Source organism: Siniperca chuatsi, linkage group LG10 (genome assembly GCF_020085105.1).
Source record: "Siniperca chuatsi isolate FFG_IHB_CAS linkage group LG10, ASM2008510v1, whole genome shotgun sequence".
Lineage (NCBI taxonomy): Eukaryota > Metazoa > Chordata > Actinopteri > Centrarchiformes > Sinipercidae > Siniperca > Siniperca chuatsi.
This window is the reverse complement of record NC_058051.1, coordinates 23,334,841-23,358,148: the sequence shown is the minus strand read 5'-3', so window position 1 is coordinate 23,358,148 and position 23,308 is coordinate 23,334,841. Positions and strand designations below refer to the sequence as shown.

Genomic DNA, 23,308 nt, shown 5'->3' with positions numbered 1-23,308 from the left:
CCTCTGTCTCTAATGAGAGAAGGGAGAGGCGGATGCAAGGTCTCTGCTTCACAAACAGCACAACAGGCAACTAGTTAACCCTCTTCTTTCTGCTCAGAGTATACCTAACTACCACCTCTGCTTTCCTCCCTCCATCTGTCTCCACAGTTCCAAGCTCACTCCTCCACAGAGGAAAGGCTTAGTGCTGCAGACTGCCTGCTTGTACCTAATTTAGAGAGGTGCTGTGTTGAAGTTGCCCAAGCTACCCCCCTCTTTGTCAAAGCTTATGATTGTCTCAGCAAGTCAACTTTGATACCTGAAACACAAGTGCATGCTCCTGCAGTTTCTGACTGCTACAGCAATATCCCTCCAAGCCAGTCAGTGTAAGAGACACAATCAAAAGCCTGAGGCTTTAATTACACTCAGTCTGTCTTGAGTATCATAAGCAACCAACCACTAATTACCTCAAGTTCTGGTGCACTTTGCTCCTGCTTATATAGCAGTATAAAGACCCAACTGATGAGAACAGGCCAAGAGCTGGACCCAATGATGAAGGGATGCAGAGAGGGAGCTTTCAGCCTCAATCCCTGGGCGTGAATTACGTAACAATATAGTAAAATATTCATGACACACCATGGGGACGGTATCCTGCCTGCTCTGAACTGCTGAGCAAACACTTCACCCTCAGACACTCTAAGACTATGAGCAGGATAAGGAAAAGCCTAAAAGTAAGGAGCTGAAAAACAATTGCAAGTATGAAGCCAGTTCTGGATTATCTACAAAACAATCTAGAAAGTGTATTATATGCAGAAGAGACTCGCCGTCATCATCATCTTGAGTTTAGTTTCAACCCAGCAGTTCAGGTAAGGAAAAGAAATAGGTTGAAAGAAGCCAAGCCCGACTTTTGAAGTTATTAGAGGGAAGTGGTGAGCAGTGCAACCCTCCCTGTCACTCAAGGGAGTCCTTCTTATGGTTTTATGTGACTTTAATGATAGAGAAAAGAGCCGGAACTTGCCGAGCCGTGTGAGAGTCCAACCTTAGCTTTACTTGTTAGTCAATATCCTTAAGGCAAGCACAGAGGATTGTGTTTAATTGCAGCAGAGTGGTTTCTGATGGGTCTTGCTGACTTTTACGCTCTGAAATTCAAATAGTATTTGTTCAAAAAGGCCACATTGAAAGCTTACAGTATAACTATTTAAAGGAAAAATCCACCCTAGGTTATTCTTACATTCTGTATCTGTTAATGTTCCATGAGTTATTTTATTGTGAGTATACCCACTCTCCCTCAACCTGACTCATCTTCCTCTAGTTCAGTTAGTGATTACCTGCATTTCCCACATTGCCTTTGGACAACTGCCAGAGAATGAGCATAGTTTTTTTCCCAACTCACTAGAAGTTCAAGCATTTCCACCAGAGCTGAGAGAAAATTATAACGTCAACTTAATGTCCAATACTCTGTAACATCCCTCTAGTTTGCATTTAAACAGTGGTATAGACTCTAAATATGTTGTGCATTCTTGTTTTTTGCAATAGTAATGCAGCACTGTCACCCTTAAAATAATATGGTTTTACTGAAAGTAAAATGTAATCAACAAATTGATTATTTTTACTTCAAATGCCTCATTATTCTAAAAATCACCTGAACAAAATTAAAAATTAACAGGGTAATTATACTAAATCAAACTCATGCAATCAAGTAAATTCAAATATAATGCAACTATGTAAAGCAGAGGATGGTGGATGGTAGAGATGGTGAGCTAAATTGAGCACAGTGGGAATATTTTATCAACATGTTTACATTATTAATTTAGTTTGCATGACGATTAAATCTTGAAGAGAAAAACATAGAAACAAGGGCACAAGTTAACTAAAACAAGGAGTGATATGCATCTGGTTCACTACAATGAATTGTAATACAAGTACAGGGTCTACCTCATGCATATGCATTATCATCTTGTGACCCGGTGTAGTCTTAATATTATTGAAAATATTAAACCCAGTATTACCCAGTATTATTCTTTTCACCTGGGGCCACATCTGGGCCCCATACAAATCACATTTCCATGGCGTCTTGTTTCCCTATCAGTGTGATTCATGAAAAATTGTTCCGCTTGTCGACTGCAAAACAGAAGATAAGTTGATTAAAGGCTTTTAAAGCTTACCATTTCTCTACAATGTTTATTTGAAATACTACAGGAATAAATATCTAAAGATATTGTGACTGATATTGTGAAGTGTGACTGGTTTTGCTTTTTATTTGCAATGAATGCTATCTACTTGGCATTCGGTGTAACATTCTGAAAACCAACATTAGACAAAGAAATAATTTAAAAGAAAGAGAGAACAAGACAAGCCAGGAGGAAGTCAGTCTGACCTGTTATATATAATATTTTCAGTTCACACTGTGAGGTGTCTCTTTTTCATACACAGCTGATGAAGCATTTGTCTGTCAGATTCTAAAAAATGGCTGCAAACATCTTGAGCCTTAGAAAGGCTGGACAACTCATTGTTGTTGTACAATTCATTATCACAGTGTTACATATTCAAACTGGAGAAACCCTAGTGTAATGTTGGGACAATTGTGGATTTTCCATGTTAGATTTTTTATATATACAGTATATACTATACAAGTAGCACCACTGTGACCAACCTGCCTGTTTACCATCCATGGTTTATTCTGGGCGTACGACATTTCCATGTTCCAAAACAAACATGATACTTTTTAAAGCCAAAATGATGTGAACTGTTCATGCAGAGACTGAAGACCCTGTGGTTTTTTTTATTATTCTGCATCAGTGCTGTGATATGCTCCTAGTATCTCTCAGTGCTTGTATCATGTCAAGAACAGACTGGAGATTCTAAGATTGTACCCAGGATGGTACAAGCCATTCAATGCTTGCGTGACCATCCAAGATAACTTCCTACTGTAGGTAAAGAAATTGAGGCACAAACTCTAGAGTTTCTCTAGAATTTGCCCGTTGTGCTGAAGGCCCTGTCAAGCAAGCTGTTCAAGACCACTGGGCAGATACCTCTAAGGCCATTGTCTATCAAAAAAGGATCCCTGCTTGCTCTGACCTCAGCCCAGAGGGTGAATAATTTGCGCACCCTTTCAGTCCATCTAAGCTGTTCAGCCTACAGAATCTGAGTAGCACTATACTCACATAAAACTCATTCTGAGTCTTGGATGGAGCAGCTCAATGCCCTTTTGAGAAGAAAAGAGGAAAAACTAAATAATTTGTTCCCACTGCAGGATTTGGCATGCTATTTGGAACACACAACAACTCACTGGCAAAATCCTGCTCAAAAAGAGGCTTGCCAATTAACTGTGTGAAGACGTCTCACAACCCGCTGAGTGGACAGGCCCTCCTCTGGCGATTTCTGTGCCCTCCACAAGGAGTCTGGCAGCAGTAACAGCCTATTTTGGTGGAACATTTGGAGAATTGTGCAACAGCATAAGGTGTGCCAGTCATCCTCTCTGGATACATGCTCAACAGTGTCGTGAGACCTGTGTGTGGACTCTTTTTGCTGCAACTTGTGTCTTCTGCAGGGAGGTAAAGGTGGCATGGATGAGGTAGTTTATTTCTCACTTTTTGGTGATGTATTTATGTCTCTCTTCCTCCCTGTGCTCTGTGCTAAGAAGAGGTCCATATGTGTCAAGATTCTCTGAGCAGTGTTGCTGTCTCCCACACTCTGCTTGAGCAGAAAGGCTGATTGTGGACTGGTTGTTGTTGATGGCCTGCAGTGGAAACATCCACCACAGACTTAGTGCAAAGAGTCCTGCAAGGATGTTGGCATGTGCCATATAGAGTGCTGGGACAGTGTACTGACCAACCTATGTTTGTAGGCAGACTACTGCTTACTTCGACAGTGCTGATCAATGCGACAGTTCCTATGTGAGATATGTCACCAACCTCCTTTTTGCTCAGTGGTAAGGACAATAAGAATGTGCATTCCCCTGATGGTGAAAGTTATGTGACAGGTCTGTACTTGTGGATGTAGAGGACTAGGGCTTGTGATGGCTGGATACGGAGGCCAGCCTTGTGTCAGGTAGTTCATCCACCACTTTCTAAAAAAGCAGCAAGGATGTAGGAGTGCAGTATTTATTCTGGCTGACTTGTCAATCAAGCTTGTGACGTGGCATATTGCACTATTCACCCTCTTGCCCTCTGCTGAGCAGTTAGTCGGCCCCAGAATTGCTGCAGACAGGTGAGACATTGTTGAATCAATGTCACAGCAGGTGATTCAGGCCTCATCTTCTATCTGGCCCTTTTAAAAGATGAAGCCTGTATAAATAGAACATGGCTAGCTATTTCTTGCTATTGGAACACCAATGGAAGCTCTAGCCGTATACTCTGCCACTTCACTAGTCGCTAAAAGCTAAATGGATGAGAAACAGGGAAAGTAAGGCCATTTATATATTAATCAGATTCATACTGATGGACTGGGCACATACATGCAAACTGTAAGTCAACTGATTCATAAAAACAAGTTTGTCAAGCCTAAAGAGCCCATAATTCAATTCAATTCAATATAAAAACAATAAGAGGTCCTCACTTGTATTCATAAAGCAAGGGTTACAATACATAACCACTGTCTTCTTATTGCAGCTAGTCAGCATGAATATTGGGATATTATGAAAAAAAAGACACAGTCTTTATGCTCATTAGTTTGGTTGTGGCCTGTAGTTTGGTTTGACAGCACTGAGCAGGTATTATAAAAGTCCTGTCATATGTATATTGTTTATCGTTTGCTCTCACTTGCACATTATATTTGCATCTGGTGAGCCAACACAATGCAGAAGCTCATTTTATGCACTTTATTCAAGTGCAATGAGCTCATGGTGCCATGCATGGCTTCCCCAAATTAATTCTAAGAAGGCAACACAAGGACTCTTGGCAAATTAGTGTCATTAGTGAGGAGAATTATAGTGTAATGATCAACACAGTTTTCTGGACAGTGGGAAAAATGCGATTTACGCTTCTGAGGAAAATAAAAAAGGTTAAAAGAAAGGCAATAAGAACACAGACTGGGAAATGCCCAATAAAACTGAGTGTATGTACTAGTGTGTCCATCTTTATTCCATTAAAGTGAACTTCGCTAACAGTGTGATGATATTGACATGATGTAAGTTGTATATTGTAGAGAATATGCTGTAGGGAATTCTATGATATATCCATGCTCTGCAACCATGATCACAAAGATACTGAAGAAAGTAAAGTAAGACGTAGATGTTGTGGGAGAAACTGACCTTGAAGAGACGCAAAATGTTGGCTACCATGATTGACACAGAGCTGGCAGATGCACCAATCACTCCCACCACTCTCTCAGGCTTAGTGATAATGGGCGGCCCTCCGCTGAGACACTTGACATCAGTTGAGTCTTTCTCAATCAGTGCCTGAACAAATGTCAGTGACTGTTCCAGAGCATGGGTGTCCCGGGAGCAGGTGTCCAGGATACGTGCCCCCAGAGTGATATTAGGCAGCAGCTCATTGTCATTATTGATACGATCCAGGGCAAATAACATGGCCTCTAGCCTATGAATCCCTTTCTCCTTCTTCAGCTCCCCACAGGCTTTGCCATCGTTTCCCCTTGCATGTACTGGGAACAACCCACCCAGAGAAATGTCCCCATCAATGCGTATTGAATTGAGGTGTGTGTGGCCTGGCATTTTGGGTTTGGCTGCCGAGGCGATGAAGAAATAATAAGCCAGCAGCAACACCCAGCAGCAGACACCTCTGTGGCAGCCAATCCACGCTCTCTCAAAACCTCCTCGTAGAGTCATAATGAAAGGCTAAATCCGCATCCAAATACAAATTCAAGTCCTTTGAAAATGAAAGCGGTGTGCACACATATACCCACACACGCGTACAAATGTCCTGAAGGTAAGCCGCAATGTTTTTCAGAGCACAGTCGTCTTCAGAAGCCTCTTCTCATGGTTTCAAGCTCTGACACAAACTCTGTAATAATAATTATGCAGCCTTTCTCTCTCTCTTCTTTCCTCTTTGTGTTTCACTCTTTTCCTGCACCTGAGAGTGGTGACTACATGCAGTAACTAAACAGTACAGGGTGAGCTGTGACAGGAGTCCACAGAGAGCGTTCTCGTAAGGCAAGAACAAAAATGGGAAGTTAGCCTTTCTTCTCTGCTTCTCCAGAATCGCTCTGGTGCATTTAGTTCTCCTCTTGGTCCTTCAAGCAGGCAGAAAGTCACGAGAGGAACAAGTGGGTTCCACAGCAGGCTCCTGCAAAAGGAGAGGAGAGGTGTCAGACACTAAGGAAACAACAAAAAGACCAACTCTGTATTTTCTACCCTAAAAAAAGGAAAGTGAAAGATGAAATTGAATCGCATTGATCTAATCAACAATAGATTTTCCGATGTGTTTATGCAGGGGGTTTGGTTTGCATTAGTCTCCAACACAGTGGAGGTTTTTTCCTCCATTGCGGAATCTCCCATAGAGCCCTACTTAAGTCAGTGGATGGGAGACAAGCTGCTATGTCATGCTATCCATATTTTAATTGGCTGAATCATATTCAGAACTACACAGCACATTTGCATTGGACAGTTGGAAATCCAAACTAGTTTCGGGATCCTAAAATTCAAGCAGAAATAATACCTGGACCCAGCACTCTGCACAGGAAATCTGTTCTGTGTTGCACCCATGCCTCAACTGCTTTCAGAGCAATGCAATGAATTATTTCTATGTGCCTTGAGCATAACTGATTCGCTGCTGCTTGGCACTGCTCCATCGACTTCATAACCGCACACTTCTCTGCTCATGTAGATTCTCTCCAGAGTGTTTTACCAAAAGGTTATGAAATATAGTGCTAAATTAAGAGCATAGGATTCTGATAATCAAAGAAACAATATTCCTCAAGTTATGAACATATCTGCTCTTTGTACATCTGATCCCTCTGTGTCTCTCCGACCCCTTGTATCAACAGTGGTGCTGGGTACTCTATATGTGTGTGTACGTTCTCTCAACAGTAGGCTGGCTTCCTCCACATTGCCAGACTAATAGAGCAGTGAATCTGGACACAGTGGAAGAGGCCTTTAGCCCCCTCAATTGACCATCACACACACATATCTGTTAGGCTTTACTTCATGCTGCTTTTGTATGCTAACATTAAGCCTCCCACTGTGGTGCAGCCTGTAACAGAGGACACAAAGGGCAAAAACTCACTCAGGATCAGAAAGTTGTGCTACATTGCAGCAGCTGTCAAACCCATAACTGTGGAGCAGTGATATTTTGTAATATTCATGGGGATGAAGGTGAAGTGGCTGGCAATAATGGCTCTTTTTTATAACTATCTTTTTCTCTAATATTGAGTACATATTTGTAGAACTATCTCATTAAAGTGGAGGTGTCAAGAGATTTGCCATGACTCAGCTTTCACGTCTGCTAGTCACATGTGCATCTTTGCTTTCTTTTACTTTTTACATCAAATCAAATAATACAGATGCCCTGCTCTAACACTACACAGTGGCCTGTCTTGTGCTGCTTCTCCCATCCTGCTGGGAACCAAAAGGAGATATTTATATCATCCTGCACAGATCATCCCCCTAAAACACAGCATCCATAATGGATGAATGCCTACCAGTCGCTGCAAAACATCTCATTCTAGGGGAAAGCCTAGAAGAGAAGGAAGAGGAAAGGGTGGCTATACGCTGGCTTGGCCTTTTGTAAAAGAGTTGAAAACAGACAAACAGGTAGAAAGGAAAACTGCTGCATATGCTCAAAGGGGTGCCTGGGTAATGATGATGGAGCGACACCTGCTTTTTAACCACCATTAACAGACATTTTTTACAAAAGCACCATTTGGAAGGAAAATGGTCCATGTTGTATGACCGTAATGATTCTCCAGAGCACTCTATGCTTTACTTTGAAAAGATTTGCAGCATGGGTGGCCCGAAAATAGCTTTTTAATTTGATGATTGCATTTCTCTTTGTGGGCATTGGTAATAATGTTGTATGAGATTTTCAATGAGATCATAATCTAAAGCTGAAAATTAAAGAGAAAAGCTGCAGGCAAGGAATTAGCTTCTTATTTCAAATCAGCTTATCCTTTATCATTGTGATTACAAACTAATAAAGCCACAATCGTGATAATTACAGAGCACCATCTTGACTGCTGGACAGAACTCTGGTAATTGAGTCAGGTTTTAGGAATAAGCCTTGACATCTCAGAGATGAAGTCCTCCCTGCCTCTCGAGATCTTTTTGGAAGGGGTGGACAGCAGTGCCCTTTCACTGTCATCACTCTGTGAAACACTGTATGCACAGTGGCAGCTTTACCAGATGTTTAGTCACAAGGGCCAGATGGGCAGAGCAGATAAACATCAGCTGTCTGCAGAGAGCGGGAGTTTGGGGAAATTGCAGAATCCACACAGCAACCGTCTTCCCTCACTATGATGAGGAGGAACTCCAGCTTCCTCTGCACTCGACCACAGTCCCCCGCTGCTCTGTGCACTGCCACACTGATGGCTGACAGAGCTGAATAAACTTTTATAGTATTTACTGCTTTATTTACTTACTTTTTACTTACTTTAGAATTTATGAGATAAGGATGCCTTTTTGTCAGCATTTGTGTGCATTCACGTGGTTGAGTGAGTGGGAACCATTCATTAAATTGAAATCAATCACTATTAAAATCTATTTGTTTACATTGTAGGGCAAATTAATCAGATTTTCAACAGTAAATAGCCGATAAAGCTATCTGACCAGTTAGCATCTCACAAATGTTAAGTTAATTTACAAAATGTTTTGCACTTTAAATTGGATTGAAGGCAAGTGAGGGTCAGCGTGTGGGTGAGCATGGGGTAAGCAGTGACTTTAGGTTATTCTCTCTTAAAAAGTCAATGATAAATCAAATAAAGCATCATATTATATGGCATCAAATGACAGTTGTGGAGAAAGAATACTTCATGATTATCTTGCTAATTGTTTCCAGAGCAATTAGGTGTATGTCTTTTTTTAAATAAAGGCTATTTTTCAGCAGCCCTACTGCTCTGACATCTTAACTGAGTGCAATTTACTCAAATTTGTTACAAGCATGGAATAGTTTAATGCCCACTAGGGAGTTGCTCTTGGGGATTTAACTAAGTATTGGAGAGCTGGAAAAAGAGTAAATGCTTAAATGAAGGGACACATAAGAACTGCCTCTGAAACAGTTCAGAAAAGTATTAATCTTTTCTCCGCCAAATGATCAAAGATTGCCGACAGCAATCTTCTAAATTTTGAATCAGCCTTTGGCTATGAGCCACCACCAAGGCAGAATGACAAGCAAACTCCCACCAAGCCAGACTGCCTCTGAGGCAACTCGGCCAATGATTAGCAACTGAATAACATTTCAGCTATTGTTTGTGTGTGTATATTGTTTTATAGGTGTTTACACAAGCAACAACAGTAAATGTCTTGAATTGCTTAGTTAGTGTCTCCTATTCAACAAGAATTTTGATGAATACTAGAAAAGCTTTAACACTTGAACCAAGCAATGACCCACAGGTCCGGTAGCGGATATCTGCACCCACAATGATCTAACAATGTGTAAAGCTATGAAGCTTTAATAATCTGTCCAGAAAATACTGGTGCTACAAGTGTAACTACTACAGCCTTTTTTTAAATTATTTGATGGTGTCATGTTTTGAGTTTTATTCATTCTCTCTATACTCTGAAAAGCACCAAAAAAATACAGCAAGACACACCCCTCGGTTTTACATCCTGTCGTCTCTGCAAAGCCTCACAATGACATGCGTCCTGCTAATAGGTCTGTCAGAGTGAAGCTGGGGCCATCTGACAGTGACGTCCTAATCCGACAGGGAACTGCTGTTTTGGCCGTTATGCTTCAGCAGAGGAGATACTTAGGCCCAAAAGACCAATATGATCACAGTGGAGAATGGAGATACTTAGTGTTACACTGCCTGCATGTATGTCTGCTGGTCTGCTAGAATACATAAATGTGTTTTGTATCTTCAGATTTGTTACTTATATTTCCATCATGTTCACTCACATGATATGATTTTTAATTGTAAATCAGGTATTATATAAGTTCACCTGCATATGAGAAAAAAGGAGGGCTGAATAGAGTAGAAATTGTTGTAGCAGCTTCTCATGACTTAATGCACAGCTGTTTTAAAGTAATTGTCATTTTAACATTGTTGTCTCATTTTAAAATTCCAGAAATCCATCAGAGGAGACAATTTTAATGTTCAGTTGCCTTGGTATCATTTTTTTGTGACATAGACAGTTTCTGTGTCAGTTTCTGCTGAAATACAAAAGAAACAGGAGCTTGACTATTATTGGCGTCAAACCGATGACTGTGACATTTGTTTTTAGACAATAAAGACAGTGGGAAAAAGCCTGTCTTCGTTGCCAAGGAAAGGAGTGACAGATCCTCTAAAAGCAGTGACTTACTGGCTATGGTATTAAGGAAGAATGCACGTTATCTACACCTCATTATATTGTAGGAGGAGAGAATGTAATGGAATAAAGTTTACAGCATGTTAGAAGTGTCTTGTAACCATGTTTATATGTGTAAATGATATTTTTTGGATTTACTGTACATGCAAATAGTAAATTCCATGGATGGAATTATCACATTAGGATCTGCTGTGTATGTGTGTGTGGTGGAGAGGCTTCAATTTTGCTGGAGCAGAGGTTTTCAACACACCATCTACTCTAGAGGATTTATGGATGTTTATTTGCGATAGACAGTGGAAATAGTGATATCCTAACACTGAATCTAAAGATATGTGTATCATGTCTGTGTGTCCAGATTTGACTGAGTTGTGACTCAGAGAAGGGGTACGAATTTTGATACAAATCGCGGCGATCTGGCTCTAAGGGATTTAATATCTTAATTGCCTTTCATGCAGTATCTTTGCCTCCCGTCTCCCCCCTCTGCACCTCTCCTGCACCTCACAGTTTGAAAACCCCTGTGCTAGACAATAAGATGACCTCAGATGCAACATAGTTTTCTTTTAAGAGTACAGAGTAACCTTTGTGGCAAATGTTACACAAATCACTGCGGATGCATCACATTCTGAGTCAGTGTCACATTAATTCTGTGTGAAACGTTCCCTGTATGATGAGTCAGATTCAAGGCAGTGAAGACAAAAAACAAGCGTACAAGGGTACGGGACTTATAAAGTCCTTGAAAGAAATGAAAAGCAGAGGAGAGTGTGCACAAAGCTTCATTACATGCTTTGTAACTCTATATATCAGGCTATCTGCATTCATCCCATCTCCATACAAGACGTCAGATTCTCACCTCAAAGCTAATTCCCCTTTTCTCCATTACCCTCTCCCCCCTCTCCAGGACACTGTCCATTAGCTCGCTCCACCAGTGCTGGATATATTTGGGCCGACTCACATTTGCTCATTAACACTTTCTTCATGCAAAATGCAGATTCCATTAACAAACAGTCTGTGTTACTGCCCTGGGCTAACAGGGAAGATGATTCAAGACTTCTGTGGAGATCGTTAAACAGAAAATGCAGAATGGGACAAAACAACTCTTTAAAGAGGTCATAGAGGCATAATAATGATATTAAAGATTCACAAGCCTGTTTCTTTTGTGTTTATACTGTACATTTCTAATCAAATGGTGTCTTTCTTACTGAAAATTATCCCAAATGTGATTCAGGTTTCCTTTTTAACAAATCTTATAATACAGGCTGCTTCTGTGTATGAACAGCAATATACGCTGTTTGAACAAATATCTTCCTCTCAGCTGGAACCCCATTATTGCCTCTATAGATCAGGATGATTAATTATTAAATTAATTAATCCCAGAATAGAACTGTTGGTTGGATGCAGTGTTGCAGCAGTTAAATACCTCTTTATACAGATTCTATGCTACATGGCATAATTTCCACTATATGCAGTTTTAAATCATGTCTCCTCCCCACTGCATGTATGTAAAATGTTAATTATTCATGGCTAAATCCTTAAAGGATCTGCCAACATATGCACAGTTATTGGTAGAAGAATCATAGGGGTGGAGGATAGATATTACTTTGTCCTGTTGTTCCTTTATTTCTAATTCATGACAGACTTTTTTTTTGAGAGAGAGAAAGATAAGAAATGTATGTGTATGAGAGGCAATGAAGCAATGAACAAGAGGCACTAGCTGAGGCTTTGTGTGTGTCCCACTTTGCTTGAACTAATTTTTCATGTCGCGTTACAGTTTACAACATCAACACACAAAAGCACCATTTGAGCGTTGAGCTGTTGAGGAGCAAGGCACAGTAGTGCTTGAATCAGAATGTCCTATATGTGCCAAATGAGACAGGCTAAGGAGTGGACAGTATGAAGATTCAGCTACAGTATAATGCTTTTTATTCAAAAACTAGGCTCAAGTAGCAACTAACCAAAAAATTAATTATGTCATTATGCTATATTGTGTTCATTTAAATGCTTGTTTGCTTTGTGGTGAACCATGACTCAGAAAGAAACCCTAATATGGATTCACCAGTCTAAACTGCATTAGACTGCATTACAATAATAATGTAGATGTTGAACATGCGACAGTTTGTCACAGTTGCTCCACATGTGGCATTTCATTTGTCGAGGTTTCCATCCAAGTCAGAATGAATGCATCTGATCGAGCTGATCAAGCCAGATGGTGCCACGACACTTATATCCTGCAGATCAATAAACTGTTATCATGCATGGGAGATGAAGGATCAGAAAGACAGGAATGACTCATGAAGTCGAAATGAGCGGAACGACTAATATTTGAATTTATTTTTCACAGTAAGGGCTGAGGTTTAGACTATTTAGAAATGATTTTACATTCTTGGGTGGCACTTTCATCTTTTAAGTACATTTCCGCCTATGGAGTTCCTACACAAAGTGGAAATTAGGTCGCTATAGGTCTGAAGAAACAACAAGGCTAACAGGCAAATTTCTTTCAAGCTTGATCACAACAATGAAACATTTCTTGTCTGCTGCACAGAAATCAAATGAAGAAAGACTGTGGCAGCTGCCATGTAAAGCACTCTCTGAATCACAATAAATCTCTCCCCAAGAGCAGCATCCTAATAGTCAAGTAATAGCTGGCTTACAGTACTAAGCACATTTCAGAGTGTGCAGGGGAGATAGTTTTGTCACAGAAAGCAAATGCTCCCAGTGCACCTCCCTCAGTGATGACAATATGGAGGCAAAGGCGTATTTGTGAGGAATCACATATTTCAAATCACACATTGAGCTTCTAAGTATAGCCCGGGTTTATCTGCGCTCCTGTAGACAGAAGCTATGAATACTGCATCCCTCCGGTTGCTGCCATCCTGTCAAAGAGGGTTTCAATGTTGAGGCATGCTTGAATGGGTAAAGTGGATTTTTTATCATGAGAACACCATTCACTTCTCTTCTGTGTTCCTTTACATGGGATGCAGAGGGGAGCTGACTGTTCCTGAAGGACTCAAAAGCAACATTATTTAAAAAGGAAGAAAGAAAGCATTAGAAGCTCAAATCTTCTAAAACTCTAAAAAGCAGAAAGTGATGTATGATTGTCTCCACCAAACAAAGTCCCAGTTTAAAATGAGGTCCAAGTGTTCAACAGGACAATCATGGCGGGAGGCAATCTGTTTACAGTGACTGTGTCTGTTTCAGCTGCTAGAACTCAGTTGTTATGTCTACTTTTTCCTCTGGACCAAAGATTTACTTCCTGGTAAAAGCAGGCAAACTTGGTTCTATCAATTGAAAGAGGCACAGCTCTGCATCCCTGCCATGATTTCACTGTTGAACACCTGGACCTCATTTTCACTGGCACTGTCATTTGTGGAGATAATCGTGCATCACTTTCTGATATATGGTGTTTTCAGAAAACGTAGGGTGAGCTCCAAACCCTACTGGCACAATGCTGGCTTGTGCCAAATGGGTGTGGTTTCCACACAAAATGACGGCCTGAAACAATGGCAGTTCCATGTGAAGCAAACAATGGCAAACGCTGGAGACTGGTAAACACATTAATTTCACACGGTTGAATCCAAATTAGAAATTAGTATCTTTGCCAATATTTGCAAGTTGCCCAAAGATGAATGTACAATTTGACATCAATCATGGTTGCCTGTAGCTTTATAGACAGTGCTACAACATTTTAATATGTTGCCCTACCTTTATGATATTTATCTGATACTTAATGCAACTCGTTTCCCCCAAGAAGTGTTCCCACAGCTTTAGCAGCACTACCTGCCACTGTTTAATAATTTTGTTTGATTGTCAGCCGATAGGGATTCAATGTAATACTGCCATTTGTACTCCTAAATGGCTTTCCCACCCCTGTCACTACACAGCATGTGGCATGCTGGCAAGGCCAAATGGAGCGCACCCTGAGTGATTTGAATGAGTGTCAGGAGGTCACAGCAGCAGGGCCTTAATAACACGTTTCTCTCCCACTGCACAGAGCAAAGCGCATCAGAGCTGTTTCATTCGTCCTCTGTGCAAGAGCTCAGCTGAACTCTTAGGATTTTTACCCTGTTATATTCATTGCTTTATTGCCATATTTATCAGTTTTACTGTTTCCTTTTTCATCAAGATCATGGCTTCTAGTGATTTTTATTTATTTTTAATGGTCCTGTCTATATATCTTTTATTTTACTGTTTCTAGAACACCTGGTATAATTGGTTTGTTGTCAGTAGTGTTTTGTGATGTAACCTTTGCTGCAAAACTAATTGCCCCTTTTGGGGACAATAAAATTAGAGATTAAGTTGCTGAGCTGCTCAGTGGCAAACACTAAAAACGTGGTTGCACTGGACAGCTGGACTGGAGAAAATGGTGGCTAAAAAAGAGCATAGAGACTTGCTGTTCTGGAGAAAGAAGATAAATACGTATGTACTATAATTAACTTCATAGCCTGATTTAGGTCCAACTTCCAATAAACAACTCTGTCTCTGGGAAATTACCTTCATTCACAACTAATTTGAAACAGGAGATACATTTTGAAAGAAACATAGTGCTACTCGTATTAAGCTTTTTTTTCAACATAGGGAACATAATGAACATATCTAAGAGTCGCAAAATGTACTATAATACTGAACATATCAGCTAACCATTTACTGACAAGGTATTTAAATAGGTTTTCCTACAATGTCCGCTTGCAACTAACGCATGTAGGCCTGCAACAATTGTTTTCACTGTGTGGAAAATAGTGAAAAACAGAATAAAATCCATTATGTGTTCAGTTTACCATCACATAAGACGTAGCAAATATTCACAATTGAGAATCTAAAACCTATCAATGTTTCAGTAATCAATATTAAAGGGATAATTCGGATTTTTTGAAGTGGGGTTGTATGAGGTATTTATCCATAGTCAGTGTATTACCTACAGTAGATGGCGGTTGGCACACCCCCCGTTTCTAAATATAGTGTACACTTAAACAGATATAGATTTTTTTAGGTGGGCCTTTTTTTAGGTGGCTAAAATACGTTTTGCTGCTGACCCCGTCCACAGCAGTAGGTTGCTTTGCTTCCATGCCAGTAATCCTGTCTCCTGGCACGGAAGCAAAGCAACCTACTCAGATACTCATATTTAGAATGTTTTCACCGCTTTACCTTGCAATCAGTATAATTTAAATGGGTGGGTTATAAAAAAAATCACAGTAGTCATGAAGGGTGAAATTAGCTATAGTACCAGGCTGTAAACATGTTTCTTTCTGCTGCAAAGATGGGCATTTTAACATGGGGCGCAATGGGGATTGACTCGCATTTGGAGCCAGCCTCAATAGGCCATTTGAGGAGCTTCATTTTTCAGCCCGGAGGTTACTGCTTGCCTTAATCCAGTGGTTTTGTAAACTAAACCTAACCACCGGTGGGATACAAACCCCGGTCTCAGCCATCCAAGGTCACAAGCTTTGTATGCCCACCTTCCAACAACTTCTGGCAGAAGAACATAGCACTTCATGGACTGCAAAAAAAGACTTTGCCAGTGAACATAATCCATGCAGATATTATTTATTATTATTCCAATTATTCTATAATTCCTCTAAAACATATAGGCAAAAAACTTTAGTGGTCTTTTAAATGTAATTCTTACGGAAACAGGGTTGCACTAAAATAGTTGTGGTAATGTATACCATCCCAAAAATGATGAAACCTGCATTTCTTTTCCACAATTATTTCCTTTGATCAGACTTCTGTGGACAAGATGTTCTCACAGATTGCATTGTATTGTGGTACAGTGACTCCATGGTACACTATGTTGGTCAACGGTAGATTGATGTTTAGCTGCTGGACCATCAGGCCACAGACTCTTTGGCACTCCTGAGCTCATATCAAAGGTCCCTGTCAAAATCACAACCAGTACCCTTTCAGGCACACTCACTTCCTCACGTTGTCATCTTTCCTTTTTTGTGGTATCATTACTAAAAAACTAGACTGCCGAGCTCAGCTTGCTTAATGCTATCTGCCAAACACTGAAATCTATCCTCTATTTTGCCATTCATCCCTTCTTAGAAGGGTCTATCCAGCTTCAAAGGGTTCCCAGCCAGCCTTTGGTCTGATGACATGGATTTAATCCCCAGACTAAAGATTTTATAAAAGTGATTTTTTTGCCCTTCTTCATCTTGTCAAATGTGCATGCTGGGCAGCTGGAGTGTGGCTGAAAGAGCATGTTATGAGTATGCCAAGAGGAGTGTAACTGAGACTTAAATACAGGAATACAAACAGTGAATCAAAGGGTATTAGGTTGTAAGCTTTGCCTCATTGCTAATTGGGTTGCCAGTGCGCTCTTATTAAAATCTGCCACGTTTCTTTTTTCCTGTTCCAAGCCATATTCTGGGATTCTTGGCAGAAAGTGTTTTGCAAACCATTAGAGAGGTACAGTAGAGCGCTGCAGGCAAATAGTGCATGATGATTGTTACAGTCAAATGAATGTTACAGTAGTTTAGAAACAGTATTTGTGTATTACCTACTGTGCACAGAATAGAAGCAAACCACAAAAGCAGTAAAAGCAACTTTAAGATGTTGTCCACATTCTGTGACTCTTCCTTTATATTTTTTTTGTCCTTATTGATGTTTTCGTAGCAGTTATTCGCTGTACTCAGTTGACAGTTTAAGGTTGGTGTGGAGGGGTTTTCCTTTTCATTTACTGTTTTATGATCACGTTATTATGAAGACTTTCAAGGCCATAATTGTGCTTAGCGGCTATGCAAATACACTTCACTTGACTTTGTGAACACAAAATCTAAAACCTTGACCTTACAAGAGCTTTTCAATTCAAGAAGTACTGAAGTCAGTCACGATACATACATCTCTCAGAGCAGGTCCAGCTCATGGCTTTGTGACAGTGGCCCCGAGCTTAGCCACAGGGCCTGTCCGCTGTAATCTGGTTGCCATCAGAAGCCTCTGACCTGTTCTGTTACAGAGGCTGTTTGAGGACTGAGAAGTAACTGCCCTCAGAGTTTATAGGCGCTCCTTTCTAGGAGCTTTGAATCTGTGACAGCCAGCTGTAGTGATTGAAGGTGTTAATGGCCAAATGAGACGTGATGATGGCCTGTCCAGCCATCCCATCAATCTCACCAGAGCTCAGTGTCCAAAGCCACTTAACACAGTCCATATACTGTATACTCAAAATTAGCATGACCTAATGCAAGAATACATCCTCACACCGCTTTTTATTCTTTGTCATGAATAAATGTAGAACACTCAAATGCTGTTGTCTTTCCTTAGAAAACTACAACTCTGCAATTTATTTATAATTTTATGCTGCTACTTGGTTGCAAGATATACTTCATATATTTAGAGTTGAAACGATTGTTCAATTAATCAATTAGTCGCCTGACAGAAAATTAATTTGCAACAATTTTGATAATCTGTTAATCATTTAAGTCATTTTTAAAGGAAAAATGCCAAATATTCTGTGGTTCATAAAAATGATAATTAGTTGCAGTCATATCTATACAGTATTAACATCTTGATTAGGCTTATCTCAGTCGGCTTAAGTGAGAGGTCAACTCAGCTTCAACTTTATACCAAAGAAAATTACGTTTTGCAGCCAGAAATTGAAATAAACACATAGATCATAGGAATGCACCAATGACAGCAAACAACAATAATCTATAGTAACAATGAACAAAGCAATATAACGAATATGAATATAAGAATGTAATATTAAAAAAATTCGGAGATGTTCTGAATGTGTCCACTGGACATCGTCATATTCATTAATAACCACAAAAAAGGCTGTTATAATGAAGAACTTTGAGGCTGAGATGACTCATTACCCTCCCCCGCCGTCTGCAATAAAATACAAAGTATGTCTTCCATGTCAATACACAGTAACAGTAGACACTCTGGGCAAGGCCTTGTGCCTCCTCTGTGGCTTTCAGCAGGAAACATATTTGATTTCAGGGTTCTTCCTGTATAGTCTCGCTGCTCTTAAATCCTTGTGTCTAAACTTCAAGGTCTTTGTCTCACAAACATCATTTTCACAGGGATAAAAGGAGGCACCTTAAATTCAGGGTCCTTTGACATATTTGAATTTTGAAATACTATGATTCTCTCTCTCTCTCTCTGTGTCTCTCTCTCTCTCTGCAGTATCCATATTTACAGGCTTGCTGTGTGCATCTTGGGTTTTTACAATCAAATACAACCCATTAATTATTCACCCCTCCCTAGGCTATATTGCAGCCTTCTTAGTCCTCTTTATCTCTCCCCCTCTGTCCCTTTCATGGAATTCACCTCAGCAGACAGTGGGAGAATGCAAACCTCTGTTTGTAACAAAGCTTTGCATAAACCAAGCTAACTTTGTGTAAGGCAGTACTTTAAGAGAAGTGTGAGACCTGCTAATTGTTCCTTTCATCTGTCTTGTTAATTCTTGGATCGAAGGAGATGAGGCAGAGCACGAATGGGACATTGATTGCAAACCACAGCTATGAGTTGGACAGGTTAGCAGCCCCACAGCACTGCCATCTGTGCTTGAAGATCAAGGCAAAACATTTTTGTGAAAACTGTCTTGGTCTCTGTTTCATGTCCCTCTTTGACATTACAACAAAACTCTCTCCGACTGTGTTCAAAGATGCTAAAATACTGTTTCAGCACACCACTATGCAAGTTGCCAGGCCTTGTGTGTGCCTCTGCAGTCATCTTCCATAGCTGAATTAAAAAATTTTGTTCGAGTAATTGTGCTTAAGAATTAATGCAGGTTTTGAGAGCCAGTCTACTGCAAGCATTCATCATGTTCTGACAGCTTCCCCTGAAGATTAAGCATTCACCCTCAACGCCAGAGGAAAATAGGGAGGAGCCCAGATGAGAAACAGGGTCATTAACTTGAGGCTCCTCAGCGGAAATAGGTGTCTGATTGAGCAATAGGGATTTTCAGAGAAGAAAGCTTTGAAAAAGACTTTGATCCATAAAGGGATCATGTAAAAGATTTGTGTGAATATCTTTGTAAAATATGGGACAGCTAGATACTGGGTGATGCTGTGGTGAAGATTAGTACTGGAGCATAATTCCTCCTAGTGATACACTGATCTTTTGGTTCTGGAAGAAAAAAACAAAAGCTGATCACTAAGCCCATCAGGTGCTGTCTGTGTGGTAATCTAAGGTGCATTTGGAATAAATTCATTGCACAGCAGTTTATTAGTCTAGTTTTGCACTGAAGTCAATTTATTTAGGAGATTAGCCGCTTAAGAGTGAAATGATGAGACTTGAAACAAGTACTTTCATTTTTCGACTTTGGAGGAGATGAGTATTCAAATTTATACAAGATTTCAGAATCACTATCCCCGACTTTTCTATCAAACATTTATCTTGGTCCTTCTGTTTCTAAACTGTGTGGGCCTGCCTGAAACTTTTTAATCTGAGTACCTTGTCGGGCACCAATGAAAGTGTTCCTGCAGATATAATGATCTGAAGGAGACATTTTGCAGTCCTTTTTTAACAAGTATGTACCCCAAGTGAAAAAAATGTATCTGTAAACAATGGTGTAATTATCAGGCAGTACTAAGAAAATCAGTTTTGCATTTTTCCAATTTTCTCATCTTGTAGAATAAAGTTATTACTGCTAACTCTCACTCTTGGTGTGTGAAGGGTGTGGACAAAAGAAGACTGGGGCCTATTGACTAAACCAGTTTCCAGGACATGATCCCTCACTTATCTTCCCACTTGGAAGCACAGCCAGTTGTGTTCAATGGAGCCTAGCCAGAAGCACCACCTCCAGGAATTGAACCAGGGTCTCAACAGTGCGCAGTCCTGACTTAACTAATTCAACTCAATTTCTTTATATAGTGCCAATTCATAACAGAAGTTATCTCATTGCTCTTTTCCTATAGAGCAGGTCTAGACCGTACTCTTTATAATATTAAACTAACTAACGGGTAACTGTACCTTCAGCCTGATATGGTTCACATAAAACTATCAGCACCTACTGTGTACCTTCATGGTGGATCAAAATATATACATCTGGGCCCATTATATGCTTGTTATGGTAAATCGGTGAAACATTTTCAGTATGAAAATGTACTTCTCCTGTATTTCTGAGTGTGTGGGTTAGCTGAGCATGAAAGCTCTTTTTTAGCTACGCGCTGCTGCATACTCTCACAGTTGCACACAGTCACAGCTGGACGCTGCACAGTACACTCACAGTTTTAGCTGTTTGTCACTGAGCAGCCCCTCTGGAGCCTTTGACTTACTTCTCTTACTACGTCTGAAAGTAAAACCTTGAAAAACAACTTAACACAGAAGTTTGCAAACAACTTATTTGCCAAGCTGCAACACACCTAAAAGTATTGTTGTGAAATATTCAATAATCTGTATTTAAAATATCAACATTTCTACATATACAAGCCCTTTGGTGCCTAAATGTTAAACAGCCATTACAGTGACTATTAGTGTTATAGTCAAGTGTTTCCTAGTATGCAGTGAGTAGGAAGTGCAGTGGACAGATTGACAGTCCTCTATAAACAAATACTGTACATTCAGACTGAAATTCAAACCTACAGGCAGTTTTGAGTTTTCAGTTCCCCTAACCTGCATATCTTTGCAAACTTGACACACAAATATAGTATAATCAACAACACCACTAGTCCATAGTATGTGGAAATTAAAGATATCCTGTGGCGTTTTGACCACTAGTAGTGGTACGGAGCAATGTGACCATGAGCCGGTCCCTGTTTTGTTTGTATCTTGTGCTCTAGTAGTGCATGAGGACACATATACACTACTGCTCAAAAGTTTGGAGTTGCCTGCCACAAAAGCTTGATGCAATATATATTTTTGAATGGTCTTTCATGCTTTTAGGTTGTAGAAAGTCCTCTTTACAAATAGATGTTATTTTGATTATATGAAGGGTTTACAAAAAAAAATAAAGTTTTGTATATGGAGAACAAAATGCCGTTCAATGGTTCAACCAGACTGACAATTGAAAGGGCAGAAAGAGACAAAGATACCTCTGAGCAACAGTTAAATAAGAATATAAGAAATCAGCAGTCATTGGTAAAAGCAATTGGAAGCTTAGCATTAAATCCTGTTTCAGTGTCAAGTGCACAATAACGCCTCTAACAAGCTGGAATAGCAGCTGAACATACTATGGACTGACAAATCATATGTGCACAACCAGGTGATGCGCATTACTGACGACTATCAAAATATGGGTGCTTATATACAGAATGCATATATGTAATACAGATGAGACATGAGTTCACTTTTTTAAATAAATATAACCTATTTGTGAACGCCGCAAACCACTGACTCAGTGTATAAATTACTGTGGCTACACTCTGGCTTTGTTTTTTAGTATACTGTACTGTATATGCACTGCATGTCTTGTTGCTAATAAAGGTCCTGTCAAGCTCTGTCTCATGTTTGCCAGGGGGCTGCTTTGCTGTGTCACTGCATAATTGTACAGGTCTCCCTTGTCAGCTCTCCAAAGCTCCCTGGGCTTGACATGAGGCATCACAGCAAGAGAACAAGGGTCACAACCAGTAGACATATCATTAATCACAGAATCTGGGGGTTTTAGCCTTGGATTATCCGTCCCTAGGGGGGCTGAGTCAGTTATGGAGTCCCCCGTAGGTGCCGCAGCTAGAGGAAAATGTCAGTCTGGTGGTGCCTGATAGACTCTGCCCTGGTTGAGGCAATCTGCAGAGAGGATGAAAGGGCTGGAACATTGATTTCAGTTCAAGAAGCAGGTGGGAGGAAAAGGAAATAGGAGTGAGTTGGAAAAGCCTTCAAACTAGCAGTCTATCCCCAGTTGAGGGAAATGTAGTCAGATAAAGTGTGGCAATGCCCATGTGGGTGAAGTCAAGATGATTCAGGTCACTTTCTCATCTCTTATGATTACTTCTACCCCTATGTTCATTCAGTCACTTTATATTTTGAAATCATTGGAAGCAGCAGTCAAATACATAATAGTCACAGTAAAACCCTCTTTAGTGTTGAACTATTTCTGTAGAATTGATTTTTTAGTCACACTGAAAATACTTCAGTACTATAGCATACTGTACAGTAAATGTTCAATGATGTAAGCTCACTCTGAGGATGTGCGCCTTCATTTTCATATGGGAGTGACAGCATAATTCTAAGTGAAACAAAAACAGGTGCCATGTTAAGGATTATACACATACACACTTTCATGAACACCCTGTTCTTTTCTTAATGCACTCTTCTCAAGGTACTAGTTTTCTACCCAAATGTTGTCAAGATCACCTTGGTACTTTACCACTGCAAGCTTCAAATGGAAATAATGTGCCATACACAAAGGACATACATACATATTTAATTCATATTTAAACGCTTCTATTATCTGATTGCATTTTTCTCTCTGTTGTATCACCCAGTACCCTGTCTGGGGCGTTCCAGGTGGATTCAATGAGTGTCTGGGATGAGGAGAACAAACAGGTGCCTAGTTTTCTGACCGCACCCCTTAAAGAGGGGGGGGGTCAACTACCCCCAAGGCTGTTGTCTTAACCTGTGTGATTAATGGTGCATTAACGAGATGGCAGGTCTTTGAGCACATCACGGCTCTCACATTGCCTCTGCATTATTAATGCCAGCACAAAGAGCCTGTTTAATGAGCCAGAACTCTCAGTGGATGTTGATTAGACATGAAATGGGTGTAAAGGCTCACCCTTCTGATAGTACCTACATTTCAGGGGATGAGATTTATTTTTAATGTGTAAATTTGTTTTTGTCATTTTTATCTTTATTAACCAAAGTTTAAGACACAGGAAACCCTGGGAGAGAGACAAGGGATGACATGTGATAAAGGTCCTCGGTCAGATTAGCCAACTAGGGTCCCATGATGATTTTTTTATCTAAATGTAAATATTATTTGTTGAGTTATGCAAATGAAAGGTACAACGCATTTTATATATAGGCTAATACTGTGAA

The 23,308-nt window shown here is 40.1% G+C and overlaps 1 protein-coding gene across 2 annotated transcripts in view; it reads right to left on the bottom strand.

Moving 5' to 3' along the window:
• The window catches only part of LOC122882695 (metabotropic glutamate receptor 4-like), a 179,791-nt gene that overhangs the window by 122,110 nt on the left and 34,373 nt on the right, over nucleotides 1-23,308 (bottom strand). For both annotated transcript variants that reach the window (XM_044210366.1, XM_044210365.1), the window contains exon 2: nucleotides 5,228-6,218. In XM_044210366.1, coding sequence (XP_044066301.1) covers nucleotides 5,228-5,761 — 534 coding nt within the window. In that variant the 5' untranslated portion in view covers nucleotides 5,762-6,218. The remainder of the gene's footprint in view (nucleotides 1-5,227; nucleotides 6,219-23,308) is intronic.